Source organism: Papio anubis, chromosome 1 (assembly GCF_008728515.1).
Source record: "Papio anubis isolate 15944 chromosome 1, Panubis1.0, whole genome shotgun sequence".
Lineage (NCBI taxonomy): Eukaryota > Metazoa > Chordata > Mammalia > Primates > Cercopithecidae > Papio > Papio anubis.
In genome coordinates, this window is record NC_044976.1 from 97,608,277 (window position 1) to 97,623,354 (window position 15,078).

The 15,078-nt window shown below is 35.9% G+C and overlaps 1 protein-coding gene across 5 annotated transcripts in view; it reads right to left on the reverse strand.

Annotated features, from left to right (window-relative positions):
• The window catches only part of PLPPR5 (phospholipid phosphatase related 5), a 119,358-nt gene that overhangs the window by 11,532 nt on the left and 92,748 nt on the right, over nucleotides 1-15,078 (reverse strand). For 2 of the 5 annotated variants that reach the window (XM_021921165.2, XM_009213534.4), the window contains one exon: nucleotides 13,455-13,589. In XM_021921165.2, coding sequence (XP_021776857.1) covers nucleotides 13,455-13,589 — 135 coding nt within the window. Of the gene's footprint in view, nucleotides 1-11,582; nucleotides 11,646-13,454; nucleotides 13,590-15,078 lie in introns of all 5 variants that reach the window. The other 3 variants (XM_009213547.4, XM_009213542.4, XM_003892245.4) reach the window with 3 other exon arrangements.

A 15,078-nucleotide genomic window follows, 5' to 3' on the forward strand; every position in this document is an offset into this window, starting at 1 on the left:
TGAATTATTGTTTTAACATCTGGTTGTTTCAGTACAAAAGAAAAATACAAAATAAGTTTATTGAAAAATATTCGAAAATATAAATTGAAACGAGAACGTTATTATTTTTGGCCTATAAGATTGTAAAGATTATGAAGAACAATATTCTCCACTGTTGTGAGAACATACGGATATGAATTCAACCAAAAGCCTTAAAAGTGTTCATACTCTGTTTCAGCATTTCTATGTCTATGAATTTATCTTAAATTATTAATTGAGCTTAGAAAAATATATATTTAAGGAACATTTACCTTAGTATTACTTATAATTGTGGGAAATTGGAAGTGGAAGCAATTATCTATGTCTAACAAATGTAATGGTTTATATATGGATTATAACTTTTAAAAACACAATGTTGTTATGCAGCACAGTGATTATGATTTGGAGCTCTGAAGTGAAAAATATGGAACATATTTCTGTGAAAATGGAAAGTAAGGATTCCTATTCTTGTTTCAGAACACAGACCAGTTGTGTGACCTTGGGTGTATTACTTAACCTATGTCGCTTTCTCCGTAAAATGGAAATAAGACACACTCAAATGACTTCACATATTTTATATGTGAAGTTCTCTGCATAATTCCAAGCACATATTAAGCTATAATTGAAGATTAGCTTTTAATATTATTCCTGATATGACTGTTATATTTATTGATCTGAAATTATATGTCTATGATGCATTGTTATGTGAATAAAAGCAATAAAATATACAGGGAAATTCTGTATTCAACACAAACCCACACACACGTTCATTGGGTCTTGAAGGTTATTTTAAGAAAATGTTTCCTCTGATTATTGTGATACCCCTATAGATACTTCCTATTCATTTTTTGTTTGGCTTATTCAGATTTTCAGATCATAAATACCTACAAATTATTTACTAATTGCTTCTTTAATCAAAACTATGAAAAATAAACGTCTTGTTTCATAAAACTGTGAATTGAGTCATTGCTTATTTACCTAGTTTTAGTCAAATACAATTTTATATTTTTTCAACAAAATGTTTTCACAGAACTGTGATTCTCTGATTGATTTTGAAGACCCTCCATAGTGTCTCCAGGATGGTCCCCAATAAGGAAACAGACCTGAAAAAAGAGGGAGATGAACCACTGGGATCAGGTTCCCATCCATGTGTAACTAATTATGTGTGCATTGGAAATGATTTTTAAATCTGTCATTGATTATTCTCTCCTTAATTAATGACTGAATGAATCATATAATTTAAAGATACAGTCATCAATTCTATATTTATTCACATAAATCAGATGAGAAAGTTTCTAGTCTATATTCCAAAGTAATTTAATAAAAGATGCTTTTATAGAAGGCCTGTTAGATAACTGAGGGGAAAAGCTGTCTTTTATTCTTCATGTAGTACATAATAATTCATAAATAGTATAGAAAAATAGATACTGAGTACACTGGAGTATAAATAGGAAAATGACATATGGCAAAATAATAACAGAATATGCTAGTATTTTTAACCTAAAATGTTGATGCCTGTTGGAAATTTTTAAGCTTCCACTTTCAATTTCCTTTTTTTAAACAAAATTAAATTTTACAAATGAGAACACATTATAGCATGTAAATATTGATTTACTTCAAATATTTTTCATAAATGCTCAAAGCTTAAAGAAAAATGCCTACATATGAATATATTTAATTCCACTAACTATTCCAATATCTAATCACTAATAAGATTGTTTTGACAAGGTCCTATATAACATTTATATTACAGTTCAGCAGCTCTGTAAAACAAAGATTTGCATTATAGAAAATCAACTGAATCTTAAATAGATTGCCAGAGTTACTCACGCACAGCATTCTGAAACCTCAAAGGAATTTATCACAGGAAACGCAGTAATGTATAATCATATTTGTCTTGGCAAGAAACCACAGGATTGTTTTGCTATTGCTATGACACTAATATATGCAACATTCTATACTACAATATTTCCTGCATATGTGCAACGTATGAAATAGACAATTCGTATAAACTTTTAAATCCATGAAGTCTTCGTATAGGAGTATCCTAGTGTGAAATTAAAAAAAAAAAATCTCATTAAAGAAATTATTGTTGCAGGAGGGAACTAACTTGTGTGAAGCACCTATGTGCCAAGAAGTTTATCTGTGATGTGTTAATTCGAACAATTATCCTACAGGGAAACCAACATTGGATCAATTCTTCAGATAAGGAGAGGAGTGATTTGTCTAACTCCACTTCAATATTATGCAGCTGCACCAGGCTTCAAACCTAGCTCCAAAATCCAAGCTCTCTGTCCGCCCATCACTCTGACTCAATTCCACTTCACGTTTCACCATGACCACTGTCATCTTATAAAATCTGCAAAAGAGTCAATCCATGTAAAGTTCAATTCCTTGGGTCACCGGGAGCTCTTTCAGAACATTCCTATCGATGTAATTTTTTTTTTTGCAGTTGCCATGGGAATTAAACATGGCAATTTTCATCTGTAATAGTATATACTCATTATAATATTTCTAAATTTTTGGAGCTATTATCACTTCTTATCACTGTCATTCAGCTGATGTTTCTGTTAAGAGGCGTGTGCTTTTACATGATGAGCTTCATGGGGTAGTGTAGGTTGGTGAAAAGCCCCTTATCCTAGGTATAAAACTGAATCTTATAAACTATTTCTATCATGACTTTCCCTTTCTTTTTGGCAAGAGAGAATTCCCTTTGGTTCAATTGATTAAGAGCACATCAACCTAAGAAAAAATAGTGCCTGAGTTTAGATGGAAAAAATCATTTTCTCAAAAAGCATTTTCAAATTAGCCAGGAGTGGTTATTGTGGTCTGTCGTACCTGCCTTAATAAAACTATATGGATATTAATTTCCCTTAGATCTACTGGAAATATCCCATTTTCTGTCAAATCCTATTCATCCTTGTATTTATTTTTAAGTATTTTTGTTCCTTTACCAGATAAAGCCTTTTTTTCTAGATTTTCTATATGGCATCAGTTAAAATGCATAATTCATACATTATCTCCCTGTGCTGACCTCTGCCAGTCTCATAGACTCAGCATTGGTCCTTGGAGTGAGAATAAGCACAGGCAGGAGAGAGAGGACTACGGAGCTCAGTGCTTTGCTGCTGGGGTGACTGCAGTCTGTCCTATGAGGATTGTCTGGAAGGAATGCCAGTGCACACCTTACCCGTTAATTATAAAGGATAGGAAGCTGTGAAGAAAGAACAGGGAAAGGCCATAGATGGAGGATCAGCATACACTATGGGTAGGGGAGAGGGATGGTTTTCTTAGTGACACTCTGGCTGGAAGCCCTTTTCTACTGTAAATCATGAGGTGAGATAAGTCCTCTAAATCAGCACCTTACAGCAGACTTTGCCAAATGACATCTGGCCAGTCATGATGGCATAACATGGCTTGGTTTTACTGAGATCTAGTAAGCATCATCTGCAGCATTCAACTGGATTCTTACGATAGCCTTTCAGATTCTTTTGTTGTTTCATATTGCTCTCTTATTCTCCTCTCTGAACAAGCCCTTTCCTTCCTTAAAGTCCTTTTTGGAAGGACTTTAAGGAAGTCCTTTTTGGAAGGTACCCAGTTGCTTACAGCATAAACATCAACTTCTTAATGTTGTATAAAACATCCTTCATCACCTTCATCCAAGGTCACACAGAACACTTTTCCATGTATTTATTTCCTAATTGTATTTGCTCTCTAATGATTTGCCTATTCATGAACTTGACCAATCAGGCTGTTTTCTATATTATAGACATCAACTTTTTGACATGTGTGTTGTTTATATTTTATACTTTGTAATTGGCCTTTTGTAAATCATTTTAAACTACTCTTGGTAACTTATTTTTTAAAATGCTTGAACATTTTTTCTAGTTACCAATGCCAAGAATGAAGCACTGATAATGAGTCCCACCTTTATGAAATCTGGAGAATTTTATATTTTTACATTTTTGCTGGTATTATCTAGAATTCATCTCATTTTGTCATCTTAATTTTCTTTTCTTATATATCTTCTACTTAAATTTTATAGTTTTGTACAGTTTGTTACTTTATTTTACTAATTAGTTTTAATTTTACTAGTTTTATATTGAAATGGTTTCTATTCCTTCTGCCAATTCATTCATATCCTAATTTGATCTCTAGTTACTGGTGTATTACTCAGTTAATTGCTAAACATTTTTCTGTACCTTTTTGTGAGTAGTTTAATTCCTGAATTCTTGTAGAGCTGATATTTTATGGTTGTTTTAATACTTAAATGACCTTTTGGGTAGAAATAGGATTACGTCATGAACTAATTCCTTGAAAATTCTGAAGACATTACTACATCTAGAAAAGATAGAGTAGGATAGATGTTGCATCTAATGTTATGCAGACACAAGTCTGAGACCAGCATGCTGTCAGCCTTGGATAGGTCAACAACTCTTTCTGTTTTTGTGGTTGTATTAGTTTTCACTAGGTAATGCTATATACCTAGTATATACACAGTGTGTGGCTATATACAGTGTGTGGCTATATACAGTGTGTGTATATATAATATATATATACACACACACACACACGGTATATAGTATTACCTAGTGTGTGTATATATATTGTATATATATACTGTATATATAAAATATATATATATGTGTGTATATATAGTATAACAACCCCAAAGGCTCAGTGACTTCCAACAATAATACTTATTTCATCCTCATACTACATGTTGTTGGCCAGGTTCTTAATCTGCTCTAGGCCACAGGTTGGAGGCAGGCTGGCTTCTCCTGTCTTTCCATTTTACAGCCCAGGCTGAGGCAGCAGTACTTGTCTGGAAAATGATCTTTTCCTGCAAAAAGGCAGGGGCAAGAATACTGGCAGAAACTCATGATAGCTCTACATGTTTCAGATTAATGAAGTTTATATCAGGTCTATTCACATGTTATTGACCAAGTCCAAAGTAACTGGAGTAGGAAGAACACTCTGCCTAAGGAAGGAAATAGCTAATAACTGGGAACAATACTACTACCTATCACAGAACTTACAAGGTTCTTTCTTGAGTACTGAAATTCAAAAATTTCACTGAGAAACATCTAATTCCAATACATATTTCAATAGTTATTTTTTATCCTTTTAACCCTTCCAGCTTAAAGATTCAAGTATTTATTTGGAAGAAAAGTTCCTTTAAAGTGTATTTCTAAATATTGCTATTGCCCCACTTGTCATCTTCTTCAGACAATGATTCACATGTTAGGTTTCTGTGGTATGTCCTCCATATCTATGATCTTTTCTCAGATATCAATTTCTCATTTTTTAAATTATAAAATAATATAAACAACAACTTTTTCCAGTGTGAACTTTGTTCTTTATGGTTTCTAGTATAGTTTTAATCCCACCATGACATTATTTGTTTTCTTATATTACATTCCTGATTGTGTCAGCTATCTTTCATCTGACATTCATTTCACAAGTTTTCTTTAATTTCCTTGACTGTGGGAAGAAGATGGTATCTACAATAAATTTAATTATTTTTATTGTTTTATATATATATATTTTTTTAAATGAAGTCTCACTCTGTTGCCCAGGCTGGAGTGCAGTGCCATGATCTTGGTTCGCTGTAACCTCCGCCTCCCGGTTTCAAGCGATTCTCCTGCCTCAGCTTCCCAAGTAGCTGGGACTACAGGCACGTGCCACCAGGCCCAGATAATTTTTATATTTTCAGTAGAGGCGAGGTTTCACCATGTTGGCCAGGCTGGTCTCGAACTCCTGACCTCAGGTGATCCACCCGCCTTGGCCTCCCAAAGTACTGGGATTACAGGTGTGAGCCACGGCGCCCAGCCAAATTTCTTGTAATCTTTTGTTTGTTTCTTTAAAAAAAATTGTGCCAAATGCACAATTCGGCAGAGAAAAATAAACCAAATACTTTCAGAAAGGTCGTGCGAGCCCTAAGGAAGTACAGTGTTTTAAATTACCCTGGGGGAGTTTTTCTGAGGGCCTTTTGTCTATCTGAACATATCAGCAGTCAATCCAATGAGGAAGCACTGGAACCTCTTCAGAGAGCAGGTTTGTTTGTTTGTTCGTTTCTTAGAAACAAACAAACAAAACCCCCCCAAAAACCCCATGCTCTATTAAAATATCTCTTTCTCTCTCTTCTGTGTCATTTGAAAGGATTTAAGTTCTTGTCCTGATTATTCATGCTTGAAATAGGACAGATTTAGCTCAGTTCATTTTCCTAAAATGAGTGGGAAAGGAGTCATCAGTTATCTCTTAATGATAACCATGAATTGCTAGGGAATCCTCTACTTAGATCATGAGCAGAAAAGCTGGAGGATGTAGTTTTATATCATCAGTCTGAGAGGACTGTGAGAAGAAGCTAAGACCATGAGCATTTTCAGGAAGGTCACTTTGTCTCTATACAATTTCATTCATTATGTTTGTTGAAACCAGGAAGACTACCGATCAGTTCAGTCGAACTTCTATTCGAGGAGTATGTGCAATCCTTGCAGGCAGGTTTTGGTTCTGGACAAAGGGAACTCCTCATCCATGTGTGAGGTACCCATCCAGTTCATAAAAGCTTTCCTTCATCTGGCATGAACCCCTAATAGTGAGAAGCCTAATCTGAGGACAGCTTCTTGTCTCAGAGCTTTCTTTGGGCATTTGCTTATTTGCTAATTCTGTCTCAACATGGTGTTGATCCAAGGTGTTGAGATGTTCTCCAAATGAAACGAACTCCTTACTCTGTTAGAGATTGCTCCTCGCTCTCATTCCCACTCTTTGGAATTTTGGGATATTATTGGGGCCGCATAGACTTTTAGCTACTCATACAGCACTGTATTTCTTAAAGAGCAAAGAAAAAATGGCATTGTCCTTTGTGGGATTTCCTAAAACTGGGTTTATTTGTACCATATCTAGTCAAAATGCCAAAAGAATTTTACTTTATCTAGTTTTCACTCTTGGTGACACAGCTATTAAGATATTAATTCCTACATTATTTTTGATAATATAGGAGTGTAAAGGTAATGAAATGTAAACGTCTCCATCTCTAGTTCCTAGAGTCAGACATTTGTTTCTTGCACTCCTAAGAATAATTAATAGAGTCTTTGTGTCTTGGAGATATCCTGAAGCCAGCAACACCGAAGCTTTTGTTTTGTTTGAGATATGTGGGCCATTGAAGACCAGAGCCAGCAAAGCATGAATTTGAGAGAAAGGGGTGGTGTGGCCCATGAGGATATTTGGCTCCCTGGGTCCTTGGGTGGATGGGGGGTTTGTAGATCCTGTAAATGACAAGTATCTGCACACGGCTCACATGAAGGGCCCCAGGGCTACTGGTACCTAAAATAGGGATGGCTGCAGGTGCCACAGAAAGCTGAACCCTGGGTATGAAGGTATGAGAGATACCCCCAAGATTTCCATACACAATTTGGCGGAGAAAACTAAACCAAACACTTTCAGAAAGGTCATGTGAGCCCTAAGGAAGTACAGGGTTTTAAATTACCCTGGGGGAGTTTTTCTGAGGGCCTTTTGTCTATCTGAACATATCAGCAGTCAATCCAATGAGGAAGCACTGGAACCTCCTCAGAGAGCACCTTAAATAATTGAATAATTTTTAAAAAGATAATGACTTTCAGTCTTAAACTTATTCATGAATAGTATAGTATTTCATTTTAGGAAGAAGGAAAAGAAGGAAGAAAAGAAAGAAGGAAAGAAGGAAGGGAGGAGGGAAGGAAAGGAGGGAGGGAGGGAGGGAGGAAGGAAGGAAGGAAGGAAGGAAGGAAGGAAGGAAGGAAGGAAGGAAGGAAGGAAGGAGGAAGGAAGGAAAGAAAGGTCAGAAATGTGGATAAGGTCATGGTCCACTAACCTCAGTTGACTCCTTCAGTTTAAGCATTGCTCTGACTGGTGTCTGTTTCTCTCTTTCCTTCCTTCCTTCCTTCCTTCCTTCCTTCCTTCCTTCCTTTTCTTTCTTTCTTTCTTTTTCTCTCTCTCTCATCCACATGTCCCTTTCTATACTACTAAAGATAAATAGATGGTATTTTGCATAAGTGATTTTATTATATATACATTTAATATACATATAAAGTCTTTTTTTAAAAAAACTTTCCAATATATATTGGAAAACTTCCCATGTCTTGATTTACCTCATCCATTTTAGCTTTTAAATAATAATAATAGTTATAGTTATGATTATTAAGGGTTTCACTGGTACCAGACACGGTTTAAGTGCTTTACCATTAACTTATTGAACTCATATAATGATCAATTTATGAAAGAGAAAACTGAATCACCAAGCATTTAAGTGAGTTGCCTAAGTTCAAAATTATCCAAAATTCTCAGCTAGTTTGCCTCCAGAACCTAAGAGCAAAAGCACTACACTACAATGTACTGGATCCCGTTGATTTAATAATTAACTACTCATATATATTTAAGCTTTTCATGATTTAATACGACAAAGAGTCATACAAAAGTTATTAGTAACCTGAATATTTAGTGGACGTTGGGATATAATGGGCCAGTTTCCACAGATGATTAATTATTTTCACAAACCAAATGTAATGAATGTTCAGATATACTTGGCTTTCAGAAAAATCAGGACTTTTCCTCATAAACTATGGTAATTAGCTATATGAAAAACTCCCTATAATTAAGGGATAAATTGCTGGCTTAAAAATAAAGAATGCTGGTATGCTATAATTACACTGCAGCTTATAGTTTGTCAAACATGTACTTTGAACATAAAAGGTTATATAAGTACATAATTTCTAAACGAAACCCTTTGCCTTCTCCATACAAAAGTGACAACCAGAAAATGACAGCTTGGCATAATAATGCTAAAACTCTTGGTCATGCTTGCAGACCAAACTTTCACACCAGGCTCCCTTATGTTTTTCAGAGGGCCAGCTTTAAGGTCTAATGCCACTCTCCAATTATCAATTATTAAGATCAAAGTACTGGGAAGAATTTTGCATTTACTTGTTTACCAATATGAGCCATGATTAATGCAATAAGGTGAGTACTCGCTTAGTGATGTTCACAGGCTCTTGGAAACCAAGTTTAAGTAGAATAAAGTATAATGAAGCCAATTTGACCATAGGCTAATTGATATAAGCAGGAATTAAGTTTCTATGGCATATTTCTGGTCACAAAGACATCACCAAACTTCTAAATAAAGACCAAAATGGTTCTAATATAAAACACTGGAATAAATGTGATTATACATACATACATTTAAGAAAGATTAATAGAAACAAGCATGATAATTATCTGCCCAATTATTTTGGTTCAGGGTAGCATGTGGCCAGAACCTAGCATAGCAGCTCAGGGCTAAGGCAGTAACCAGCCCTGGACAGGATGCCATCCCACAGCAGGTGCACTAACACACACACATCACATTCACCCACACTGGGACCATTTAAGCATGCTACTTCACCTAATAGGTAGTCTTTGGGAGGTGGGAGGAAAACAGGGTAGAAAAGCCAAGCAGACATGGGGAGAATGTGCAAACTCCAGACAGCAGCCCTAGCTAGAGTGTGTGTGTGTGTGTGTGTGTGTGTGTTTGTTTTTTCTCATCGGTGTTAGAAAGAAATGATATTGAATGAAATGATGTCATTCGAAGACCTGCTGTGTATTTATCCCAAATGTTCCTTATCACACACAAAAACAGAAAGCTATTATAGGCTTCCCTTAAATGGTAGCTTTCCTCCCTTTCTGCCTGATGAACACAAATACATGTCCTCTCAGCAGCACGGTTCCAAAGGCATGCCTGAGATGTATTCTCAGCACCTGGCCTTGTGATCATCCCATGCTCTGTGAGTGCAGGGGGCAGAACTTGCACTGTGCAGACAGCATCCTGCCTGGGAACAGGAATACAAAGATGGGAGAGTAAAGCTGGAGCTCAGCAGGGTGTGGTGCCAATGTACTATAACGAGTAAGGGGAGAACCGAATCAGATTCAAACCATTTTTATTTCCTACCTACCGGAGTGAAAACAGAGCGCATAAATTTGTTATGAACCAAAAAATTAATAAAAGAAACATGCCACTTAACCTAATATGTACATGAATACATATATTAACGAATACTCATCTCTAACAATTTATACATGAATAGAATATTTTTGCTTTTACTATCAAATATTTCAAAGCTCCCTATAAATAAAAATGAACTAGCATAACATTGACAAGAACCTTTTAAATAATTTAATAGATATAATGATGTAATGATATATATGAATATTTGGCAATGCTAGAAAGCTACCAAAGAACATTCATGCAAATAAATGTTAAAAGGTAGAAGGCAGTGATTACTACTGAAGTTAATTTCAGACATATACAAAATGAAAAGGTTGTAATAGTTACCCTGACCATATTATTCAAAATATGTCTAAGATCTTTTCCTATATTTCACAACCCTTATTTTTTAGAGATGGGGTCAGAGATGGGGTCTCCATCTGTTGCCCAGGCTGGAGTACAGTGGTGTGATCATAGCTCACTGCAGCCTTGAACTCCTGGGCTCAAGCAGTTATCCTATCTTAGTCTCCTGAGTCTCTAGGACTACAGGCACATGCCACCACACCTGGCTAATTTTTATTTTTAATTTTTTTTTTTGTAGAAATGGAGTCTCGCTATTGTTACAGCCCAGGGTGGTCTCGAATTCCTGACCTTAAGGGATCTTTCCCCCTTAGCCTCCCAAAGCACTGGCATTACAAGCATGAACCATTATCCCTGGGCTAAATTCTACTGTTTTTAATCTTTATTTAGTAAGTTAAACAAGATCTAATTTTGTACAGATTATTCAGCTTTTAAACACATTTTCTTACATAGGTATGTGTCTCAAAACGTTACATTGTATATTTTTTCTCAGCTGTTTATCAATGATCTGGACTTTTGCAAATTACTTAACCAGTTGGAAGTTCAGTTTTCTTAACTGTAAAATGGGAATATGCATTGTAATAGGATATCAGCTAAGTCACTATAGAAAAGAAATTAGAATAATTTAATGGCTGAGAGGAGAAAGTAGTTCACTTCTTTCTCAGAACCATCTAGGCTGGGTGAAATCTGTTCCATAAGCTCATCCAGGGACCCAGGTTAGCAGGATAGATTGATCATCTTACAAAGGGATTTCCGAGGTTGCTCCAGTCATACCTTTTTCATTTGGTGAGAAAGGGTAGAGAATGTCCAGGGCAAGAGTCTTCAAAGAGATAAATCAGAGGTTGAACTTATTCCTTCTGCTCACATTCCATTTGTCTAAACTTGGTCTCATGGTTACACCTAACTGCAAGGGAAGCTGGGAAACATAGATTGTAGCTGGGCAGTCATGAATATAGCTAAAATTAGGGGATTCAATTATTAAAAGGAAGAAGGGGAGAAGGAATACTGAGTATTAGCAGTTCTTACCATTTTAATGAGGGTCGTGTTTAAAAATTGCTGTGAGTACTGAAATTGTATTTGTAGAGCATAGAAGTATTTTGTGGGATTTATATAAACCATCAGCACAGGACTTGACACATACTGATGATCATTAAATGGTAGTCATTATTAGTGTTAGTATATTATTATTATTAAATACTTCTATCCTTACCTGAATGCTTGAATTCTCTCCAAAGTATCATGGGCAAGTAATTATTTAGCTATTCTGGAATTCCTATAGTAAAAGGAAATTTTATCTCTCTTAAGGCAGCCATTTCATTTTCAGAGTTTTTTCTTCTTTCTAGCCATTATTTATCTTCTTACACTCACTTTGCTTTGTCCTAATTGTGATCTCAGACATCCTCCAGAACAAATCTCACCCCTCTGTCATACAAGAGTCCTTCAGATTCTTATGGGAAGCTATTGCTTCTTTCATGAGTTTTCTTTAAGCACTTTTTTTTGTTCCTCCAACAGTCCCTCATAATCCATGATGTTGAGTACATCCCAAAGAAATTCATTCACTCATTTAACAAATATTTATTGAGTATCAACTATTTTATCAATGCCCACTTTAAAACTGCGTTGTCAAGATCAGTACACACTATTCAAAGTTGGTCTGACCAGAGCCTAGCAGTGCACACCATCAACCCCCTCATTCAGGGTATCATTTTCCCCAAGTGGGCCTTAAGACCATTTAACTCTTTTGGTAGTCCTATCATACTGTTGACACATGTTGACTTGGTGCCTGTTACACCCCAAGCCTTTTTCATTTGTGCAATTAACCTAGATGTACCCTACTTTACACATGAAGTTTTAAAAAAAATCCAAATACGAAATGTTTCCTTTATTTCTAGTTAAATATGAATTGCATCTCATTGCAGTCACTGAAGAATTTTTATTCTTTCGTTGAATATGTTAATTATCTTTCACAGATACACACAATCTGAACACCTGATTAGTGTGTAACTGACTCTTCAGCTAGGATACTGACCAAAGTGGAAGTGAACAGGACTGAAGAGAAGCCACTAGTATACCTCAGAGCAATCATTTAACTAGTTACAAATGCACATAACTGCACCAACATTTAGGAAATATTATCCTATGTGGTTCTTCCAAAAGTCTCAAGAAAAGTTTTTGTTAAATACTTGGTTTCTGTGCTCACTGCCATGCCCAATGAGGCCTTGGCCGACCAGGCCAAGTGCTACTATCTGGCTGCATTCAGCCCAATGGAGTCTCAGAATCTCCCTCATTAGAAGAGCATGACTGGTGTTTTCCTGATGTCTAACCTTTGTGCACTGAGATTCAACAAATCTTTATTGAATTGTGAATGTGGGCCAGGCATTGTGCTGAGCACTTTCTCCTATAAATGGAACATGGAAGATACGGAATATATTTTGTAAAAAATGCAATATATCCTCAAGGAAAACTATTTTATTTTTCCTATGTGTGAGACCAGTACACAATGTTCCTTATTTAGAAACTACGGCAAAGTACTAAATAGATTTCACATACAGGTACTCCTCACCTTTTAGCATGAGGAAGACAAACACATATTTTTTGATACAGTCTCACTCTGTTGCCTAAGCTGGACTGCAGTGGCATGATCTTGGCTCATTGCAACCTTTGCTTCCCAGGTTCAAGTGATTCTGGTGCCTCAGCCTCCCAAGTAGCTGGGACTATAGGTGCATGCCACCACGCCCAGCTAATTTTTGTATTTTTTTGGTAGAGATGCGGTTTCTCCACGTTGGCCAGGCCGGTCTTGAACTCCTGGTCTCAAGTGATCTGTCCGCCTTGGCCTCCCAAAGAGCTGGGATTGATTACAGGCCAGGTGTGAGCCACTGTGACCAGCCTACAGATTTTTTAAATGTGATATATATTTTTCTATTATTATCTCTTTAGTAACTAAATTCTTGCTAAATATCACATTACACTCTGAGGCTAAGTAAATCAACATAAACTGTGTGGACATGCTCCAGATATACATACAGGAATGATGATTCATTTGCTCTAGATATTATAGTTTCGAATTTAAATTGTGAATCACCTGTACAGATGTTACCTTTTCCAAAGGACTTTCTACTCGAGGAATGCTGATTGTTGGCATCTGTGCCAGATTATCCATGTGTATATGCTCATTTTCTGCTTGTCTTCCTTTGAAATTATTTACCACGCACACAACCTAAAATTTCAGAAAACAATTACAGTTAAAGCAAACTGTGCTCACTGTGACTTTCACCCTTTTGAGGAGCTTAATAAATCTAAACATCTAAGAAAGTATTAAAGTTATTTAAATGTTACATGTATATGAATTTATACCGATTTATCATATACATTTATTGTAAAGTTTATTGTATAAATTTTAATAGCCGCTCCAATGCAGATATGTTTAAGAAAACTCACAGTTAATATGTAGCTCACTCAATTATGACAATTTTACTATTCAAAAATTTTCATTAAAGTATAGTCAATGCTCAAATCGATCATAACACTAACCTTATAAAAACTCATAGCAAGCTAACCTTTTCCTAATATGGCTAACCTACAACTTAATTTAAATGCTAATTATTTTTCATTGCTTCAGTATCATTATATTCATAATAAACCTTTTACAATTGGCACTCTCTAATTTAGCAGCATCCCTTAATTAACCTAGTTTGTCGTCTATTATTGTGTCCCATATATACCTGGCATACCAACAATAGCTTACTGGGGCTACCACTGAAATAGAAAACCCTCTACATAAAGAAAATTGACCCTTGTTTCAATGGATTATATCTCACAGGTGACAGAATTTGCATTAAACCAGAGGTTCTCATACTTATTGTGCCTAAAAATACATTTTTGGCATTGTTAAAGATGCATACTCTGAAGCCCTCCCCTAAAGATTCTGATTTAGTAAATGAAGAATGGGGCCTAGGAGTTGGCACTTCAAAAATACATTCAAGAAGCTTCTAATGCAGGTGAATCATATTTAAGAAATAATGAATTAAACATACCTGGAAAATTATTTGCTACTGTTTGCTTATACAATAAACAAGGTATTCTTGGGAAAGGTATTCTTGAGTTTTATTTTCTGTGCTTCATATTCTATTACAAATCAAAATACAGGACTTACTTGCAGCTATGACCTAACGTTCATTTTGTAACGTAAGTACTTAATATATAATTATACATTTACATTTCATATTTTCATAAATGTTACACTGAAAAGCCTTTTCTTTAGTAGAATTCATTACTGAATATCTTCAAAGGCCAATTAGATCTTGGTTGCTTTCCAGTTTTTAAATAAAATTTACAAATCCATAAAATAATAACGTGTACTGAGACTTTATATCAGAAAAATACTTCTTTGCAAACTGTTATAGACTTCTTATTCTTCCACTTCCCAGAAAAACTACGGATTAGAAACATAGATCAAAGCCTGGTAATTTAGGCCGGGCGCAGTGGCTCACACCTGTAATCCCAGCACTTTGGGAGGCGGAGACCATCCTGGCTAACACGGTGAAACCCCGTCTCTACTAAAAGTACAAAAAACTAGCCGGGCGAGGTGGCGGGCGCCTGTAGTCCCAGCTACTCGGGAGGCTGAGGCAAGAGAATGGCGTAAACCCAGGAGGCGGAGCTTGCAGTGAGCCGAGTTCGCGCCACTGCACTCCAGCCTGGGTGACAGA